The sequence below is a fragment of the Macaca fascicularis genome, chromosome 14 (assembly GCF_037993035.2).
Source record: "Macaca fascicularis isolate 582-1 chromosome 14, T2T-MFA8v1.1".
Lineage (NCBI taxonomy): Eukaryota > Metazoa > Chordata > Mammalia > Primates > Cercopithecidae > Macaca > Macaca fascicularis.
In genome coordinates, this window is record NC_088388.1 from 85006687 (window position 1) to 85029410 (window position 22724).

Genomic DNA, 22724 nt, shown 5'->3' on the forward strand with positions numbered 1-22724 from the left:
TTAATCCTTTATCATGTACTCTGAACCCTATGCACTACTAAATAGGCAACATGATACAATCAAAGGTTTCTTTGGCAGATGTAATTGTATGTACCGAAACGTTACACTTAACTGCATATTATCCCTTAAACTTACCTGACTAAAGGCATCTGATCAAAAGACAGAAAGTGAACAATTTTAATAAGTAGTTGCGTTTATCAGTAAGAGTCTACAAGGTAACAAAAAGTGTAAAGAGACATCTTTTTGAAAATTTATATAAAACCTTCCATGTTACTAAACCAACAAATATAATCACCTGGGTATACTTTTATTAGGGAAAAATGATGATATTGATGATAATAAAAAGAGAAAGGGAAAATGAAAATGCATCTCAGACCAGAATACCATAACAAAAGTTTTGTGGAAGCTGCATTTTATTTGAAAATCCACCCATTTTGCTAACATACATTTTAATATTGTAAACAAAAATAGAATCTGCAGAGACAATGCAACAAGAATGCTTAAACTCATGTACAGAATTGCTTTCCTACAATGAACTGTCCTTCTTAAGGCCCCTCTCAACCCAAATGTTAAAGATGTATTTACACAAAGCACCGATCAACAGTGCAGTTTAATTCTTCGTTTACTAAACTCTTGGCTAGACATTAACTTTAAAGATACTATTGTCCCTTATTTAAAAGGTACATGGATCATAACATGGCACGAGCCAAATAAAAGGTTCAAGGACTTTGCCCCCCTTACCCCCCCTTGTAACACCTTCTAGAGTTTTAGTGAAAAGAAGGAAAGTCTTGAAGTGAAAGCAATTCCTCACATTCATTTTGGAAAGGCCCTAATGTCAAATGGAAAATAATGACATGCCAAGCACAAAGCAGTAAAGATCCTTCCCAATGCACTAATGCTGAATTTAAAATGTAGTGCTTTTCCTAGTCAGTGAACTGTTCCCTGGCAAAATCCTAGGCACAGAATTGACTATAAGGATTAATGCATTTATAATGCTTCCCTAATATCCCATAGAGGCTGAGAATTCTTAAGAGATTCAGACCTATGGACTTGCCTTAAAATATTTAGTGCTCTGTATGTCAGCTGAGAAAAGCATTCTGAATCAGATTCATTCTTGTGGATAAAAATCAAACATACTGTGCACATCCATACTCATTTGCATAAGGAGGTCTGATACAATATTAATGTTATGTAAAATTGATAATCATAAATAAATACAAATACTTAAGGAATGTCTACTGCAAACTGAGTATAATTTTTTTTTAAAAAAGAAAAGTTAATTTCAGTTACTGTTTCTGTATTTGTGAGGACTGGAGAAAAGAAAGATAATGCATAATTAGGAGTTTTAATTTTGATCCCTCAAAAGAGTCCTGTTGAAATACAGTAAAGGACACAGTTCTTCTCTCCAGGCAGCTTTTCCAAATACAAATTTCACACTTTCCAAATAAGGGCTTTTCTTGATAGGTTACTGATTATGGGTATTAACAGGAGTTGAAAGAACTGAAGGGTTAGTCACCAAAAAGACAGATCTTAGTCTTAAATCATAGCAATTCTTGGCTTTATAAACTGTATTGATACGTTCTCCTATAAACTAGTCCCAATTTCCTTCATGGGCCTTCACTGAGTTACTTGTAGCATTCTAGTGGAAGAAGAGAGTTTAAGAGATTTAAGAGACAGCAGTTTGGATTTTGCTGGAAGTAAGGATTTTGCTGCTTGAGCACTTGTCTTTTTGGAGTAATTCCATTTTCTTCCATCAAGTTACATAAACTGTATCTGGAAAAAAAAAAAGTGGGTATGTTAATTCATTGTATTGTAGGATGTCTTCTCCTAAGTAAAAATGCTTTGCGGTCTTTACCATTTAACTGGCCCAGAAGTGTTCACAACATGCTAATCACAAACCCTGTTTATAAAACAAAGTCAGTATTACAAACTTATGTGCCAGAGAGCCCAATATTTGACACATATAGGGACTTCCAAATAATGATTTTTTTTGTTGTTGTTTTTGAGACAGGGTCTTGCTCTGCTGTCTAGGCTGGACTGCAGTGGCGTGATCAAAGCTCACTGGCTGGGCACCGTAGCTCACATCTGTAATCCCAGCACTCTGGGAGGCTGAGGCATGCGGATCACCTGAGGTGAGTTCGAGAGTTCGAGACTGGCCTGGCCAATACGGTGAAACCCTGTCTCTACTAAAAATACAAAAATTAGCCAGGTGTGGTGGCGGGCGCCTGTAATCCTAGCTACTTGGGAGGCTGAGACAGGAGAATTGCTTGAACCCGGGAGGCAGAGGTTGCAGTGGGCTGAGATCATGCCACTGCACTCCAGCCTGGGCGACAAGAGCAAAACTCCATCTTGGAAAAAAAGAAAAGCTCGCTGGACCTCCTGGACTCAACCAACCCTCCTGCCTCAGCCTCCTGAATAGCTAGGACTGCAGACAGTCGCCACCACAGCTGGCTATTTTTTTGGGAGGGGTAGAGACTAGGGTCTCATCATATTGCCCACACTGATCTTGAAGTACTAGCCCCAAGTGATCCTCCTGCATCAGCCTCTCAGGGTGCTGGGATTACAGGCATAAGCAACCACATCCGGGCCAAATACTTAACTGCTAAAAATCGAGGAATAGCATGTGGAGGAGGAGAAGAAAGATCAATGACCTATTTTTTCATGACAAGTTCAGAAAAATCTCTCCATAAGCACAAATACCACACGCAAAATTTCATTTGGGAAGCAAAATTTGAAGTATTATTTCCAAATGATATACAATTAGAGATAATAAAGGGAACAGTAATACTATACTAAGTCATTTTTATTAACATAAATAAAAATCTGAAAGAGCCATAAAAAATATTTTTCAATAGGGTACCACTGTTCATTCAAAGATATTTCACTCACGATTTCCCTTAAACTGACCATCCAAAGATCTATTACTGAAGTAGACGTGCTAATAAACTTGCCAAATCAGAAGACTATAAACTCCCAAAGATCTAGAAGGTATATCTAAACTGGGGGCTAGAGCACCAAGAAGAACAAATTGCACTGTCTTCCAGCAAACAGAGGCAGTGTGGATCATATGCAGAATCCTTCTAATCAACAGGGCTTAAGTATTCACTTGCCCTTAATTAAAAAGCAAACTTTATCCGATCTCATCCATTTACTGTGAGCAGTGGGTGAGATTACTTTAATTATGTTAAAGATATTTTCCAAAAGTTGTTTTTCCTTATGTCCTATCTTTTCATTCTGCACCTAAAGAATAGAGGAAGAGGAGGAAGAGGAGAGGGAACCTAGAGTCCTTTAAAGAAATGAAAGAGAAGCGTGAATTGTGTTTAATGTTTGGTAATTGTTTTTAAGTCCCCATCTCCCACAACAAGCAGCAATACCTAAAGTGATTTATAAGAAATCCTCCAAAGAGAGCTCTGCAAAAGGGTCCTTTCCTGAAGCTCTGTGAGGACTGTGACTGGAGGGGCTGGATGCTGCCGACAGCTGGGGGAAAAGAAGACAGAGAGAGGGAAAGAAAAAAAGATCTCAGAATGACAGAACATGAAAACAGAAAATGTATGAAAGAAGAAGTGGTTTTTGTTTTGTCATCTTTAATAAATATAAGGGCAGTCTTTGTAGAAAATGGATTAAGACAAAAGTTTCAGTAGCATGTCAAGTTAAAAGGTATGCAATGGCATGTGTTTTTCAGAAAACAAACTCTTGCTTCTGAAATTTCAAAGGAATAATGTCTTTTACCCAAAAGGTTGATATAAGCTGATCCATGGTTAAGAATTTTAATGTGTGTATGGGGGGGCGGTGGGGCGGATAGGGGAGGGAATACATAATTGCATTTTTGTTTAAAATCGAGAGAACATGTTTCCTGTGCCCAGGCTATCTGTCCAAAGCTGTGCAACTCTGACCTCAGTCCAGAGCCAACACATCTAGCTGCAATATTCTTTCCTTTCTTTCTTCATAAGGGTCGAAAAGTCCTGTCCTAGGTTCACACACTTTTCACATGAAGTTGTCTCCTGCTCGTTTATCTGGACAAACTGCAGCTGACACACACACTGTGGGAGGTGAAAGGGACCTTAGAGGTCATCTACTGTAACTGTCCACATACTGCCCTGAATATGGGGAATACTTAAGATCTTGGATCCTGCTTCCTGTTTGGACATATTTACTTGATTCTTAAAATCTGTCCTATTGTTTAATTCGAATATACTGTAAGGCAAGTAAACCACTGAACTCAGTATGTACCTTTATTCTCCCAAAGATAGACTATTCTTGAACAAGATACTAATTTTCATACATGTATCCTTCATTAAGCTGACACGAGCGTTTCAAACCCAACATGAACCATTTTACTTTGGAACAAGCTTTTAATTCTTTTTCTCCCTCTATAAGACTGCAAACCATGTAAGCACAGAACTATTACAAAATCAGCTATTCTTTTAGGGATGTACAACTGAGCAATAAAAGTTGACTAACTGGAAATAGTTTCAATTCATACTTCAACATTCAAATCCTACAGAAGATTTCTTTGCTGGTGCCAAGTGATTTCATTTCTACCTCTTTATTTATTTATTTATTTATTTTGGAAAAGCACTATAGAGAATGAACAGCCAATGAGCTTCAGCAAATATTACATCACTAGTATATGCAATTTGTTCTGGATGCCAAGATCAATTTATAGCCATCAGTTATACTCAGGGTTGAGTAATTTCCTAATGCATATCTTGTTCCCAAAAACAAATGTTCAAAGACAATAGGAAGAGACAAATGGAAGCATGATGGAATCACGCAGGCAGCTACAGATGGGAGGACAGAGCAGCATGCCTGGGCTTGAGGTTTCAAATATCATCCACGCAGAGACAAATTAAGGTGTAACAACTGGAAAGATTCCCCCTCCTCCCTCTTCAGCGCTACCATGGATGGCCAATCAAAAGCAGAATGATTTCAAGTAAAGCGATCATCAATTACTGAGCTGGAGGGAGTCCAACATCCACACTTATCTCCAAGATTAACTTCGTTTCTCTCTGAAGCAGATTTTCTTTCACCTGAAGTTAAAACAACAGCAACAGCAAATCCTACTTATTGCAGATAGGCTGCATCTAAAATCAGAAGTTTCCTATGACAGCCCTACACTGAATTACCTTCTTAAATCACATGTTTTCATGAGGGTAGCAGTCTGAAGACCTGACAGACCCACAGTAAAATGCCCCTGAAGAATATAGAAGAGAAAAATCCATTCTCAATATGTGAGCATACTGCTAAACAAGCCCTAGAGGCTTATAAACAATGTTGAAAAGGATCATTTTTCCTTGGGAAAAAGAGTTGGTTTTTTATTAGAACTTCTAGTAGTCTCTTAAATTGGTAAAACACATACATACACGTCTTATGTCTATAAAAATGTAGCCAAACTAAAACATGACAGAGACCACCAACAAGAAAACAAGACAACATCCTTGGAATAAGTTTCTTATCATTAATATCCGTATCAAGCAGATGAAATCGTAGCCAGGGCTAGCTTGGCTGACTGCACAGCTCCAAGGAGTGGGACACTCAGCAGCCCCTGACCATCCTACCCCTTCCTGGCATCTTTTCCAAAGCACAGACACACCTTGCACTGGTGACAAAGTAGTCACCCCAGAGAGTAAATAAGAGAAGGAAAGGAAATGTGCTTCATTAGCCCAGTTACTGCTCAGGAAAATCAAGAACAAAATAGCATGAAGAGGCAATGGGATCTTGGTGGGTGAGAAGTAGGAGAATTTTAAAACTATAAGAGCTGGCTCGACTCTACTTATTCCTGTGAGTAAATTAAAGAACATGATGTAGGGTTGCTAAAGAACATAAAAAGGCATAAAAAGTACTAGAGGATAAAAAATTAAAAATACAAACCAGCAACAAAAAGACAGCTATTCACATAAATCACAAAATCATCAAATTTTACAAGAGAGCATGTTATTTGTTGTTCTGGACACCAAGACAAATCATAATTGATCTTTTCAGTCAAGCCCTACTACTATGTTGCCAGGTATCTATCACAAATAAAACTAAAACAAAACACAAACAAAAAGAGCCTTTATCTATTTATTTCAAATAACATTCTCTATCCCAAAATTCCCACAGAGCCAAAAAATAACTGGTATAGCTACCAGTTCGTTCAAATCAAAATGACCTATGTCACAACTGAAGATGTCTTAAACAAAATGGTCAATCGTAATGGTCCAATACAGACAAAGTCTTTTCTCATGTACAGAAAAACAAAATACTGAGAAGAACAGCATATAAATCAAAATACTAAAATCTGCAAGTGGTTGATGATAGTATCTCTTAAATTCCTTCTCCCCTCCTCCACTACTCTAATCAATCTTTACAAAAAAATACAGTAAAATGTTACCAAAATCTTTGCATTATATCCAGAGCAATGATTTTTTTGGTTATAGAGTGTGTTTCATATAATCTATCTATCAACATTGTCTTGTTCTGTCACCCAGGCTGAAGTGCAGTGGCGCAGTCACAGGTCACTGCAACCTCAATCTCCCGGGCTCAAGTGATTTTCCTATCTCAGCCTCCCAAGTAGCTGGGATTACAGGCATGCACCACCACACCTGGCTTTTTTTTTAAGTTAAGGTCCTGCAATGTGGTACAGGATGGGTCAGACTGACTTTAATAAAGGACAAACACACCTAGCTTAAAGAAGGTTAAAAAAAAAAAAGTCTATTGACAGACTATCGTAAAATAAAAATGGTTACTCCTTCGTTATACTCCTGTTTAACACTAAACAAAGAAAATTTCAGGTTAGAACAAGAAAACACCAACAATCTAGAAAGTCAGCCTAGTGGAATTAAAAGCTTATGAAAGACTAAATAGTTGGATATTTAGGAAAAAACTTGTGACATATCATTTGGCTGTACTTAAAATTCTTAGAGAACCAACTTTGCCACATCTTTACATTTTAATTTTTCAGTCACCCAAAAGCCTGGATAGAAACTTAACAATGCTGTAGAGATTTATTTTGTCTCATTGGCAAAATCAACATCTTAAGAGAAAAATGGATTGTACTCCCTTTGCTTGGAACAACAGTGCCAGGTTTTGTAGAAAGATGGAACTGAATCTAATCCTAACTCTCTTATAAAATGGGATTTAGAATACCAGGCCCAATACCTGTATTCCTGCTTATGGCTGTCTTGAGAATTAAATGAACATAAGCACTCAGCATGCTGCCTGGCATATATTAAGCAGCTCAAATATTCTTAGTTCCATCTTCCCTACTACCTACCATCAAATGTTCATCTACAGTTATAAGTGGCCTAGTTCAAATGTCATTGCCTCTGTGTTGTTCTTGCTCTTCTGCTGTGCTCTGTATGTCTTTCTTATAAGGGCTCTCATTCTATTATCAACCAGTCACTTATCCATCTGTATTACATTCACCTTTAGGCTGCTCAGGTGCAAGAAAGACTTTATCTGTCCCTTGTTCAGTAAGTAGCAGTCACTTACACATTGTAAGAATTCTAAAATGTGCAAAATTAAAATGCCTTTTGGTGATAAAACAAGCTCCATATAAAAACAGTCTCCAAAGTGGGGTGTACAAAGAAATTATTACAACTGTACTATTTTTAAAAATTCCTATTTTTGCATGTTTTAAATGTACCTCATATATTGTTGTAGAAATATATGAATGTAATCTATAAATACACACACAGTCATGTTACATACTTGCTATGGTTTTGAATGTTTCTTACAAAACTCTTGTTTAAATCTGGTTGCCATTGTAAACAGTATTGAGAGTTAGGACTTTTAAGAGGTATTTAGGTTCTCATCAAGGGAGTGGGTTCGCCCCCTTTTGTTCTCTCTCTGCTTTCTGCCTGCTGTGTGATACCTTCCACCATATTATCATGCACCAAGAAGGCCCTTGCCAAATCCCAACACCTTGATACTAGACTTTCCAGCCTCCAGAACTGTGAGCCAATACATTTCTGCTCTTTATAAACTACCCAGTCTATGGTATTCTGTTACATCAGCACAGACTTAGACAATGTCCTAATACTGCTGTGTAATCAAAATATTTAGAGACCATGGTACTACTAAATAGGATTCCACAGAGACACTGAGTCACAGAACAGTTAGGCTGTTTTGGGGTAATGTTTAGAACATGACCAGGCCATTAGTGGTACATTGAATCCAGTTGCTTAGGGATAAAAATATACACTGCTGCATTTCATTTGCTTATATTAAAGATAATGCGATTCCTCAGCTTCCTCTGTCAGGGCTAAAAGACAGGATTTCTCTACTATATACATGTAGGGGTCTATCCTTTGGGTTAAGTCTAGTGCCACAAATAATTGCTTCTTGTGTTTATGCTCAACAAAACCCCACTTTGGGTTTCTGCCTATCAACAACATAACAAAGTTATGCCAACATTAACCCTGTCACCTTGAATGCATTACCCATTTTGTTTTGTTGTTGTTGTTTTGGTTTTTTTTTTGAGAGAGAATCTCACTCTCGCCTAGGTGGAGTGCAGTGTGCGATCTCGGCTCACTGCAACCTTCCCCTGCCGGGTTCAAGCAATTCTCCTGTCTCAGCCTCCTGAGTTGCTGGAACCACAGGTGCCTGCCACCATGCCCAGCTAATTTTTGTATTTTTCGTACAGACGGGGTTTCACCATGCTGGTCAGCCTGGTTTCGAACTCCTGACCTCGTGATCCACGCCCCTCAGACACCTAAACTGCTGGGATTACAGGCGTGAGCCACTGTGCCTGGCCCGCATTACCCATTTTTTAGGGGACGCCACACAGTGACCTGAGAGCATTCCACTTTGAATGTACATTTTATCTGAACCTCTCTAAAACTTTTCTCCCCCAAAGACAGAGTCTAGTCCTGTTGCCCAGGCTGGAGTACAGTGGTATAATCATTGCTAACTGTAGCCTTCAATTCCTGGGCTCAAGTGATTCTTCCACCTTAGCCTCCAAAAGTGTTGAGATTACAGGTGTGAGCCACTGTGCCCAATTCTCCTCTTAGAATTGTAGAATAAGGACAATTCAGGGAATAGGAACAATTTCCAAAAACAGGGCAACCTTTAAAAATTTTCTTAGTTTCAAATATTTTCATTTGATCCTTAAAGCAAAATGATAAAGTACACAAAGTAATACCACAATTTTACAGGTATGGAAACTAAGGCTCAAAGTTACATAGAGAATTTGCTCTCAACACATGGTTAGCTGAGGAGTCAAGTCAAGACTCTGTTGAATTGTGACCCCCCCAAAAGATGTGTTGAAGTCCTAACCTCTGGTGCCCATAAATTTGACCCTACTTGGAAATAGGGTCTTTGGAGATGTAATCAAGTTAAGATGAGGTCATTGGAGTGACCCTAATTTGATGATTAGTGTCCTTATAAGGAGAGGCACGTGGAGGTAGAGACCCATAGAGAGAATACCATGTGACAGGTAGAGATTAAATGGCTACAACTGCAAACTATGGAACGACTGGGGCTATCAAAAGCTGAAAAAGTCAAGGAAGGATCCTCCCCTAGAAAATTCAGAGGCAGCATGGCTCTGCCGATACTCTGATTTTTCCAGAGGTGATAGAAAACAAATTTCTTTTTTAAGAACTTAAAAACTTTTAATATGTTTGATCAAGTTTGTGGTACTTTGTTACAGCAGTACTAGGAAACTATAATACAGACTCTAATGCAGATCTGCTGGTTCCAAGGCTGGTGTTTTTTCCCTCTTCAAACTCTGCTATCCCAATTAATTTCAATTCAGCTAGAATTTACGGTTATATTGAATTTACAGGAAAAAGTTAAAGTGGGAGTACAGAAGTTTTTAAAGGAACTTATCTAGTAAATGTGAGACAATACATTCCCATGCTTTCTGTATACACATTAACACACATGGTCACTGATGTTTGTCAGGAAGATTCTACAGAACTTCACGGGCACCCAAGATTTTAAGAACACTTTCTGGTTTTCTTTATTAAGACAAGAAATTAGATTTCTACCTTTTGGAGAATGTCCGCAGCAAAAACCTAGTAACAAGCAAGGTCTTACTCTATAGGTTGTCTTGTTAGCAACAGTGGTCAGCAGATGAGACTCCTAACATTTCTGTTTAGAATGATTCAGGTGTGTACTGGGAGCTACAGAACTAGTTTTCACCTATGGTACTACATTCCAATCCCCAAGGAAATGTCCCTCATGGTATTCTGTAGTAGGCAAGGATGAATGATTACAACACACTGCTTACAAGGCAAAAAGCCTTCTTCACAGAAATCCAGCTGGGCAGATTGGCTGACAGAGGAGGCACTGCCAATATTCACAATTAACACACCAAGAGAGTAAAAAAACTACAACAAAACCAAAAAACAAAACCAAAACGAAGCCTAAAAGCAGCCACTAGTTCTTAAATACAATAAAAGGCTTTTTCTAATACTTATTATGCAAATATCTAAAAGCAACAGTGTTCCCATTCAGAAGGATAAAAATCACTCACAACAAGCCATCGTTTCCCTTCAGGCACTTAACTGATGTCAGACTTATTTAAAATTAGCCACTGCAAAAAACAACAAAAAGCAGCAGCCATTTTGCATTTTTAACCATATCCTCCATAAACAAAACTGGCAGTCCTCCTTTAAAAAAAAGTCCTAATACCAGTCAAGAAACCAACAAAACTTGGCCAGGAGCAGTGGCTCATGCCTATAATCCCAGTCCTTTGGGAAGCCAAGGTAGGAGGACTGCTTGAGGTCAGTTCAAGACCAGTCTGATGTACCCTCGCTCTACAAAAAATTAAAAATTAGCCAGGCATGGTGGTATGTGCCTGCAGTCTTTGCTACTCTGGAGGCTGAGGCTACAGTGAGTCATGATCATGCCACTGCACTCCAGCCTGGGTGACAGAGTGAGACCCTGTCTCAAAAAAAAAAAAAAAAAAAAAAAAAAAGAATAAAACAAAACAAAACAAACAAAAACAAAAAAGAAACCAACAAAACTTTTAATACGCTTAATTTTAAAATTAAATGCCCAAAGGTAATACTCTGTATTTTTCATATTGCTTTTGGGAAACTAGGCAGATTGATATGTGATCAGTGGGAATTTTTCACATAAAGAAATAATAAGATGACAACAACCCTTCTCACTCGCAAAGAGCTTCAAAAATACCTAAACTGCCATATAAACATTCATTTAATAAGTGTTATTTCATACCACAATGACTTTCAAAAGAAAACTGAAATTATAATTGTGTTCATTCTTAGTAACATAATAGCTGTGTACTGCAACTATAGAATGAGTTTATGAACTACTGGCTTAGCAATGGACATTTGAATTTACATAAAGCACCAGTAAGAGAAAGCAGGAGTCCCCTTTCCAGACACACTAGCAATCTGTACCAAGTAACGAAACAGTAAGACCATGAGGAAGCACAGAAGAGAAACAAAAGGAAAACCACAAGGACCTAGAATTTACCAGGAAGTTAAACATCTAGGAAGATGCACTAATGTAGAACAACATACTAAAGACAGCTACAATGTTAGGTATGAAACAGAAAAATATAATATCCATTGTTAAACAATTCCATGAAAATATCTAAAAAATACAGAAAAATGACCCAGCACACACACGCACACACACACGCACACACACACACACACACACACACACACACAAAAGGAGAAAAAGGGATGTGTACAGGAATTCATAAGTTCAAAGCTACAGCACAGTCTACTAAATTAAAGCCATAATGACAATTTCCTTAAGAACTGAATCAAGTCTGAGCTAAGGTGTTAGCTGCTTCCTCACAAACAAGCACTAATGCAGTGCTTACAGTAACGTAGATAAAATGTAAAACACACAACACACTGGAATGTCTCACTAAATGGCAACAAGACAAACATATCTGAGAGGGCTAGGGTTCTCTCAAAAATGTTAACTTGATTTAACAGTAATCAGGCAAGAAACCAAGAGCTACAAGCTGTTGGTAAGTAACAGCTCTCAAAACAAACACTTCAAAGAGCAAGGAAGAACTTTTGGGAATAGCTGTAGAACTGAGATTTGATTAAAAGATTCCATTTTGATGGAATTTCATTTTTCATTTTAACTACCATTTACTTTATCCCATACAAAGAGATGGATGATCTCTGCCCTCAATGATTTTTTAATCCAACTGGAAAAAAGGGAACAAAACAATGAAAGAACAATTAAAAGGTAATTCATTAAGAAAAATTATTTTGGTTTCAGCTAGCATTCTATGGACAAAATTAATCCAAGAGACTGGCTGAGAATCATTAAACATTAAAGCCTGAGAAAAAGCTAATCTAATTCAAAGATAAACAGTTTAATTTTTTTCAAAAACCAAAGAGAGTCTCACTATGTTGCCCAGGTTGGTCTGGAACTCCTTGCACTTAAGCGATCCTCCTGCCTCCCAAAGTGCTAGTATTATAGACATGAGCCACTGCGTTTGGCCAACAGTTTAATTTTTAATTATTAAAAATGTTCAATCATGAAGTTAAAGCTGTCTTCAATCCTCAGGTGAGCCATCTAATGTTTTAGCTCACCATAACTATTAGCCAACAAATCAAACCAATTTTAAACACCACTGTAAGTTATTATAATGGTTACAAGTAAGTGAAATGAGAGATTAAGGAGGGGCAGAGTAAGTTATATGATGAAAAAGATAAGTTTACAAGGTGATTCATTTACTTAACAAAAAATGTACAAAAACTATTACATGTCAGGCACCGTTCCAGGAACTAAGGACAGAGAAGTAAGCATGCCAGAGAAGCCTGCCTTCATGAAGCTTAAATTTAGTAAAGAAGGCCCTTGCTAGATTGGATGGATGCCAGGTAGTCACAAGGTCTGTAAGAAAAAATAATGCAGAAAAAGGAAAAGAATTCCAGATCTCATAAGGATGTGAAAGGGACACGAGACGACTGAAGACTGGACAAAGAGTAAACCCACTTTATGGCAGGTGAAGGACTTTTGGAAAAGACAAATAACAGCAGAACACTGGATACTTATTGAGAATTGTAAAAGTATGGAATCGAAGACTTGAATATTCCGTTAACTCATTATTATTCTTATAAATAGGGAGGCTTCATGAGGTAGTTATAAAATGGAAGGAAAGCTGAGAAAAGGCTTTAAATTTTCAGTTATATTTAGATTCACCTCCTTAGGCTGGGCACAGTGGCTCACACCTGTAATTCCAACACTCTGGGAGGCCCAGGAAGGCAGATCACTTGAGGCCAGGAGTTTGAGACCAGCCTGGCCAACATGGTGAAACCCTGTCTCTTCTAAAAATTAGCTGGGCGTGGTGGCGTGTGCCTATAATCCCAACTGCTGGGGAGGCTGAGGCACGAGTTTCAACACAGGAGGCAGAGGTTGCAGTGAGCTGAAATCGCACCACTGCACTCCAGCCTGGGGGACACAGAGAGACTCTGTCACCCACACACAAAAAAAGATTCACCTCCCTAAATGTTTGAGTATGGAGAGAGGTGCTACAAATACTGCCTACAAAAGATTATTCCAGTATTTACAAAATGGATTAAATTGGGGAGGCAAAGAACATGAGTGACTATTGCAAAACCAGCGTGAATAAAGAGGTTCCAACATTGGGTGAAAGCTGTAGAATGCAAGGAGAAGGGTGGGTCTAATTACAGCAGAGAAACAATTAGTGGGACTTTGTGATCAGACACATGGAGAACAAAGGAGTTATAAAGAATTAAAAGTAACATTAACAAATTTAAGATTCTGACTTTCAAATGATTCAAATGACTATGCAGAGAGACCAAAGCTTCTTTGAACCATTTCATTGCCGCCTGATTTTATTTTTCTAGTTATCAATTTGCTTCCTTCATTTGCTTTTTCAGTAATACTTAAGTACTCATTTCAAATTTTATCTTTCAACTAGAAACTTACTACCCTAATGTTCTCATTCACTTCTCTTCTGATATAAAGTAGTTAGGAAAAGATATTTCTGTCCCTGTTTCTTTTCATGCACAAGGAAATTCTGGCACTTTTCTGGTTTCTGCGAAAGGGTTATGTGGGTTTTAGAAGGCAACAGGACATAAAACTTGGGTTAAGAGCAGATGCTTGGTGGGTGCGGTGGCTCACACTTGTAATCCCAGCACTTTGGGAGGCTGAGGCAGGTGAACTGCTAGAGCTCAGGAGTTCAAGAACAGCCTGGGTAACATGGCAAAATTCCATCTCTAAAAAAAATACAAAAATTAGCCAGGCGTGGTGGCGCACACCTGTAATCTCAGCTACTCAGGAGGCCAAGGTGGGAGGATGGCTTGAACCTGAGAGGTGGAGATTGCAGTGAGCCAAGACTGCACCACTGTACTCTAGTCTGGGTGACAGAGCAAGACCCTGTCTCAAAAAACAAAACAAAAACAGAGCAGATGCTGGGTGACAAGCAATTTTTTTTTTTTTTTTTTGAGATGGAGTTTAGCTCTTGTCACCCAGCCTGGAGTGCAATGGCATGATCTAGGCTCACAACAACCTCTGCCTCCCAGGTTCAAGCAATTCTCCTGCCTCAGCCTCCTGAGTAGCTGGGATTCCAGGCATGCACCACCATGCCCAGAAAATTTTTGTATTTTTAGTAGAGACAGGGTTTCACCATGTTGGTCAGGCTGGTCTTGAACTCCTGACCTCAGGTGATCTACTCACCTTGGCCTCCCAAAGTGCTGGATTACAGGTGTGAGCCACCACGCCTGGCCAACAATTTTTTAAAGGTAGATTTTTGCCAACATTAAAAAAAAAAATGTTTAGTTTTTCAAAAGCAAAACTCATACACAATGTTTCAAGATTGAAGGTTATTACCCAAAACTGTAGAGGATATTCTTTACAACTACAGTAGTTACATCCTGAATGTGTAAACGTTTACACATTTACCAGAAAAAACAAAGGAGCGTGTAGACTGTTCACTGCTGACAAAAGATGGTGCTACCGTATTGGCCATTAAGGGCTCAGTCCCACTAGCAGAGAGACTGTGGTATAAATGAGCACTGGACTACGAATAGGAGATACCTGGGGATAAATTGATTTCACCACTTAATTAGCTGAAGAACCTTTCCAAATCTGTCTTCTTCACCTATAAAATGTGATGGTGAGAGCAGACCTATCTACCTTAAAGAATCAGGTGACATAATGTATGTAAAAGTAATTGGAAATTGTATGGTAGTATCCAAGCTTAAGGTAGCAATATATTCTGACAACAGCCTGCAAATCAAGATGCAGAGGGGGTGAAGGGTTTAACTACATATCAGGAAAAAAGCTTCTGTAGTCAAAGGTCCCTAATAAGTCTTTAGCATGGACTATAGCTTTAAAAAAATTACTTAAATACATTTAGGTTTCTATCACTTAGTCTTCTGTAGCAAAAAAAAAAAATAGTAATTTTTAAAGTAAATGATACATATCTGAAGTTAAATGTACAAATAACAAAATAAAAAACAAAAGGACATGAAAAAGACATAATCATTTATCAAGAAAACATCTACAACAGATAGGGATATCATCAATATACTTCTTAAAAGATTATCAAGTTAAACCAGTAATCAGATTACTGCTGGTAAAAGTTCAATAGTAGTTACTATAAATACTGTAAAGAGTCTATTTTATAAAAACAAATACATAAAAAGTAACTGACTTATAAAAGTAATGACTCTGTCAATTATCCTGACTCCAAGTTATTTTCTATTTTCACTGTAAATACTTAACTGATTAAAGAACAAGGAGGAAGTCATTTTAACATGGACAAAGGGCGGGGTAAAAAAAGAGACATGCTGCTAAATGTATTAATTGCAACCAACATGAATTTTACCGCTTAATCAGAACTAAATTCACTACCCACTCTTAGCCAACAGAGGTATCAATTTATTAAGAGATGCAATATTCAAAAAGGCTGAAAAATGAAAGGACTGCCTATGCTTCACTAGTCTATGAAATACAGTCCACTATTTCACCTTCTGTGGTTTCAGTTACCCGAAGTGAACCGTGGTCTGAAAATAGGTAAGTAGAGGATATTAAGATAGCTCAAGAGAGATAAAGACAGAGAGGGAGAGAGCAAGCATGTCCGTGAGCAAGGGCACACATTAACAAAACTTTTATTACAGTATACTGTTACTGTTCTATTATTCATTATTATTAATCTCTTATTGTGCTTAATTTATAAATTAACCTTTATCAGAGGTATATATGTATAGCATATATATGGTTCAGTACTATCTCATTTTCAGGCATCCACTGTGGGTCTTGGAACATAATCCCAAAGAGAAGAGGGGACTACTGTGTATACAGACTAGATTCAAATTGGATCAAATAAACTAATTTTGGCAATGTAAGACGGTATGGTTTGGCAAATGTAATATATATGCATTCAAGTGGAAGGGGAATAACAAGTCCACTAACCAAATGTTCATTCAAATAAGCATTAAACACATACAGTAACCAATCAGTTGGCATTAGAAACCATTTAAGAAAAGGAGGAGTGTTCTAACGATTGCATATAATTAACTACTTCTAAATGCCAAACAGTATGGGCAGAGCCGCAGACACAGAAGGATAAACCATCCTATCACTTCACAAGGGCCTCATCCCAGAGTATGCCACCAGAGAAGTGAACAACAAAGGAATTTCCTATGTCTTCTAACCATAATGAGTAAAACCTTAAAAAAAGAAAACACACACACACACACAAAAACCCACATTCTTCTAATGCAACAATAATGGGATAAAAAACAATGTATATTTATGGCATATTTTCAGGAACTGGGAGAGAAAACCCTTAGAAACACGTGAAGAGGAAAGTCTCTATAGATTAAACAATCTAGTTTAGCATGACATTTCAAGCTTTTTGATTCCTTTTTTGGGTTTGTTTTTGAAAACAATCCTCGGTGGCAGAAAGTTATCTAATGAAAAAATAACAGTCAAAACTTTCTGGAGAGTTGCCAAGAGTTTCACAAGCATCTCAAGGGCAACACACCCTGCTGTAGCATCATTCTTGCCATTAGCCAAGGAACTAAAGCTCTGAGTTAATGGTTTGGAGGGTTCACAAAGGATAGTACACCAGAATCATGAAGAGCAAGTAGGCTCCTTAATCTCAGAAAAATCATCCTTTGGATCCACCAACTATAAGTTACCAAGAATCTTCTGTCTTTTAGTATTTGCTATCTACTTATCCTTTCCCTCCAAATAATCAATATTCCTAAAGCTCTTATATAAGAAAGATATGAAGCAAGCAATATCCATAATGAAGGGGGAAAGTGCTAGTAACTTGTTTCTCAAGTTGTACAAAAGGGTGTTATAGTATCATATTCCTTCCAAATCAAGCACATTACCACAGCTGCATGTAGTCTGTAATACCTGTGCTCCTGATACAGGGCCAAAGGGGTTTGGTGGTCTCATGACAGGCTGGCTGTATATTAAGGTTGGTTGCGTCATTACAGGGACACTTCCCATTTGTGGAGGCTAAAAAACAGAAAATTATCAAGTTAAAAGATATTGACTCCCATCTTCCTTATTGTGACTCAGTAAATAACAATGACAATAGGGATGACAGGTCCTAGTACCTTTGCTTGACTCGAAGGGTAACTTCCTCTGAACATAAGTAAGACTAACAGCTACAAACTTTCAAGAGTATTTTTTTTTCTTTTGGTATGTAAAGCCTTTAACATGCTCATTTTAAAAATGTGGTAACAAAGCCTAACTTTTTCTATTCGATGAGTAGCAAAATTTAAACTTTATTCTAGTACAACAGATAAAATGATTCAGACTAAGAGCTTCCAAATTTATCAGGTTTAGACATCAAGAAAACTTAAGACTCTGTCTTTGCTGCTAAGATATTTCAAAGTAAATTGCCTTTGTATAACAAATCAAGTTCTTATACCATTATGCAAGTGATCACAACTGAAGACAGTTGATTCTCTGAATAAGCCTGCTCTAGTTCTTCCATTTTATTTCACATAAGAATCAAGAAAAGAGCTTAAATTACACAACAGAGGTTAACTCTTTCTTGAGTAACTGAAAACAGAATCTCAACCAAGTATGTTTCTTTAAAAATTACTACTACAGGGTATAAAATTAACCTAGTAAGTGACATTACCTAGTGTAAAAATAATGCACATACAGACTACTGCTTTGGTTAAAATGCAATGCTCTAAAATCTTTCAAGAAGTTCTATTTATTGTTTCAAGTAGACTACTATTTGCATTTAGAGCTTCATTTTAAGTTTATGGCCTGAGTTTCTCAGCAGACTTTTCTTTTTTTTGAGATGGAGTTTTGCTCTGTTGCCCAGACTGGAGTACAGTGGCATGATCTCAGCTCACTGTGACCTCTGCCTCCTGGGTTCAAGCGATTCTCCTGCCCCAGCCTCCCGAGTAGCTGGAATTACAGGTGTGTGCCACCATACCCAGCTAATTTTTGTATTTTTAGTAGAGATGGAGTTTCACCATATTGGTCAGGCTGGTCTTGAACTCCCAACCTCAGGTGATCCACCTACCGTGGCCTCCAAAGTGCTGGGATTAGAGGCGTAAGCCAACACGCCCAGCCTCAGCAGACATTTTAATGCAATGACTGTGAAAAAAAGCTGTGAAACTTCTCCACATGTATAAAAGGAGTTACTTCCATATCATATACATAAAGAAGTAACATAACAGGCACAATAGTAATACTAAGGGACATGGCACTGCCTTCTACCAGGAACAGTTCCTCAAATACACACCGGTGGGTTGAAGCTACTAGCACCATTTCTTATTTAAGTGAGTCTCTATATACTGAGAGTTGGGAAAGTAAGGGCAATCTAAAATGCACATTGTGGCATTTTGAAAGGTTAAGACTGTTTTTGTACTGTAATAACCACTGTCACAGGAAAATTTCTCTAGCCTTTATCAGACTAAATTTACCTCTATACAATTCAAGTGTTAATCCTTCCCATGCCCTACAATATTAGGTTATAAGATCTCACTGGTATTTAATATATGGTCACAGCAACAGAGGCTCAGAATTAACATGAATGTTTGAAATATAAAAGGCCAGCAAAGTTATGAGGAGAAAAATAAACCAAGTAATACTATGAACATTAATGCATAAGATCTCTTGTATAATGATTATAATCTAGACACGCTTATGAAACCAATGCTATGGTTCTACTGCGTTAAGCACTAGGGCTAGGTGTACGAGGAGCACTAAATTCATTTTTAGGTTAAACTGTAATAAAAGCATATTACATATGAATATTTTTTCCAAAAGCTGTATCTGGGAAAATACTTACAATTCCATATCCTATCATGCCTGTTGGTGTAGTAGCAGGATAGGCCATTACAGGGGGTGCCTAACATAGTGAAAGGAAAAATAAACAAGAAAGTATAACTCATGTGTGTCAACTGAGTTCAAGGAATTAGTAGCTGTAGTTCCACTAAAAAGAATTGCTAAGACAGCTGTGAGTAAGTGACACTTGTGATCATTAAGAACTGTCAATTAATGGTCAGTGAAAAAAAGTGTCCTGAAATTAGCAGAAAAGCAGACTTATTAGAAGGAAAAATATACCACTTAAACTTAGATACAGCAGTGATCTAAGATTTCATCATGCTTTTTACAGCTTTAAAAATCTTTAGATTTAAAAAAGTATCTTAAATAGTTCTAAATAGTTGTAAAATTTAAAGCCTATCACTATCATAAAAAATGTTTACCCAGAAAAAGTATTATTGAATGTTTTCTTACTTAGGTACCTGATTGCTTTAGCATTCAAAGAAAAAAAAAGTGAAGATCTCCAATCAATCAATAACCTGATCTTCCAAAAAGTTAGTTTCTAAGTATCTTACTCACTCTTTTCAAAGAACTCCAAAGGTTTCAAACTACTATTGAGTATGACTATTTCTATGAACCATAGTTCTTATATAAAGTATATATGTTAGCTTTCTAATTTATTCCAAAAATTATTTAAGAGGAACAATCAATTAGGTCAGTTCATGCTTTCATGTTTAAAAGAACCATCTACCACTACGATGTTTAAGTTCCCCTCTTCCTACTACTTTGATTATCTGTAAACATAAAATTTGAGAACAGAATCATTTTAGATATAGTTGCTGTCTTAACAACATTTCCTGTGTGTGTTTCTCATAATGAAAACTGAAATTGAATAAAGGTGAAAGACCAATAACACTGCTAAAACATAAAATAACTGAAATTATATGGCAATTTGAACATATGCATGGAGAAATTAAATGAAGTATAACTTTTAAAAAAAAAACCACTAAAGTGAACAGTTCTAAGTTTAGTATTTGGGTGAGCGTGTAGGGCTTACTGGTCTCTCCCTACTTAAAAACCAAGATCTGCAAGAGCAGTAGACAAACTGCCAAGAAGAGCAGAAGCCTGTAAGATTTCATGCAGTTGTTATTTTAAACATTACCACAATCAACATTTCCCTTCATTCAGAAGTCATCAAGTGCATAGTGGCAGCACAGATACACACACAGACACCCAGCCATCTGGCAGCAAATGGCGGAATATTAAGCAAGAAAAAAAATTGGTATTTCCCATGCCACCATCAGAATCAATTCTGCAACACACCCATGAAATCAGTAGATGCTAGGAAGAATTTCTGGCACATTGAAAATCTGAATGTGAAAACAATAGCTGAAAGGTTATGAGATTCTGCTACAGCAGTGGTTAATAGCATGCCAATTTATTGCAAAAAGGCTCGTTTTTGGTCACTTACGTATTGTGGAAAATGCATGCCATTCTGTTTTTCCCAGGGAGAACAATTACATAATGCAATAACACTGGATTAGAACAAGTACTTACACAACAGAAAATACACAGAGAGCATTTTAGTTCACATGTACATTCACTAACTACCTAAAATCCCTTGTATTTCCAGTATCTAATGAAAGAACATCTATACTAAAACACTATCAAGGTTGACAAGGGAATTGTAGTCTTTGGCCTCATCTCTTTATATAAAAAATAGTTTATTGATTACAAGTATCATTAAAACATCAATTCTATCAATAGTGTCAATAGTGCAAAATTCTGGGCATCCCATAAACAGGGCTGTACCAGATGTTTACCACAAAAAAAAAACAAGCACTAATTAAAATAATTTGTAGTATAATATTCATTTTAATAAAATTCCAATGAATTTGTGTTAAATTAAAAAAACACTGAAAAACCTTGACAGTGTTTAAGGATTAATAAAAAGGTTAGAAATGTAAAGAAATGTCAAAAGCAGCAGTTTATCTTAAGTAGTGAATCACATTATCAGCCCCAAACATTAGGCATTAAAAAGAAAACTCCATAAAATACATACAAATATTTTAGCATTGATACACATTACCATACATAACACAGCAAGATAAAGACTGTTATCAACTTAAATACAAATTCCACAGGAATAAATACCTATTACATTTTAGTAGTCAGTCTTAAGTGCTATCTATGAACTCCTAATATTTCATATAGATTAATACTAACTTCAGAAAATATTCATTATATTTTAATAGTAGCATTGGTATTTATATCATTCCTCATACATCATCAATGTCATAATTCACACATGAGATCATAAAATCCACTACTCTAAACTCCTACCATACCCTAGTCGATGAGGTGTGTTATAGTGGGAAGAAGAATGGATTCAGACTCAAAGAGATGGATGTCAACTTAAAACTGCTTTTCAACTGCTTTGCATTTAGGGGGAAAAAAATCTTTAAAAGTGGGGTGTTACATGCTCCAATTCCCTCAAGTGAGCAACATTTACAGGTTTAAGATTGTGTATTTGTGTGTATAAAAATCTAAACTACTTAAATGCAAAGTTTTAAAATCATTGATGGTAGTCTGGGCGTGGTGGCTCACGTCTGTAATCCCAGCCCTCTGGGAGGCTGAGGTGGACGGATCGCTTAAGGTCAGGAGTTCAAGACCAGCCTGGCCAGCATGAGGAAACCCCATCTCTACTAAAACTAAAAAAATTAGCTGGGCATGGTGGTGGGCACCTATAATCCCAGCTACTTGTAGGGTGAGGCAGGAGAATCACTTGAACCTGGGAGGCAGAGGTTGCTGTGAGCTGAGGTCGCACCACTGTACTCTAGTCTGGGCGAAAGAGCAAGACTCCATCTCAAAAAAATAAAAAAAAAATAATAATAATAATAGCTGGGCGCGGTGGCTCAAGCCTATAATCCCAGCACTTTGGGAGGCTGAGACGGGCGGATCACGAGGTCAGGAGATTGAGACCAGCCTGGCTAACACGGTGAAACCCCATCTCTACTAAAAAAATACAAAAAACTAGCTGGGCGAGGTGGCGAGCGCTTGTAGTCCCAGCTACTCGGGAGGCTGAGGCAGGAGAATGGCGTAAACCCAGGAGGCGGAGCTTGCAGTAAGCTGAGATCTGGCTACTGCACTCCAGTCTGGGCAACAGAGCGAGACTCCGTCTCAAAAAAATAAAAAATAAAAATAATAATAATAATAATAATAAAATTAGTGATGGCAGTGAACACTATCTATAAAAACAAAAAATAACTGCCTTAAAAAGGTAGCTAAATCTCAATATTACTTTCCATTTATTAAGTCTTAAGCTATATAATAAAATGCACAAATTTTTACAAACATACTATTTTTAGCGCAGTCCTACTAATTTTAACATATCATTAACCCATGGAAAACAGGGCAGTGCTCTGGAAGTGGCTGTAAGGGCAACAGAGGCCTCTAACAGTAATAGGATGGCTCTTAGTAATGTGTAGCCCGTGTAATCAAAACACAGCTACTAGTCTACTGTC

At 37.3% G+C, this 22724-nt stretch overlaps 1 protein-coding gene across 50 annotated transcripts in view; it reads right to left on the bottom strand.

Moving 5' to 3' along the window:
- Positions 1 to 395: 395 nt before the first annotated feature.
- Positions 396 to 22724, bottom strand: part of PICALM (phosphatidylinositol binding clathrin assembly protein) — a 112744-nt gene continuing 90415 nt past the window's right edge. For 16 of the 50 annotated variants that reach the window (XM_074015010.1, XM_045370154.2, XM_074015009.1 and 13 more), the window contains 5 exons: positions 20672 to 20695; positions 19226 to 19285; positions 17320 to 17424; positions 3375 to 3477; positions 396 to 1773 (listed from right to left, as the gene is read on the bottom strand). In XM_074015010.1, the coding sequence (XP_073871111.1) occupies positions 3385 to 3477; positions 17320 to 17424; positions 19226 to 19285; positions 20672 to 20695 (282 nt within the window). In that variant the 3' untranslated portion in view covers positions 396 to 1773; positions 3375 to 3384. The remainder of the gene's footprint in view (positions 1774 to 3374; positions 3478 to 17319; positions 17425 to 19225; positions 19286 to 20671; positions 20696 to 22724) is intronic. The other 34 variants (XM_074015012.1, XM_074015005.1, XM_074015013.1 and 31 more) reach the window with 3 other exon arrangements.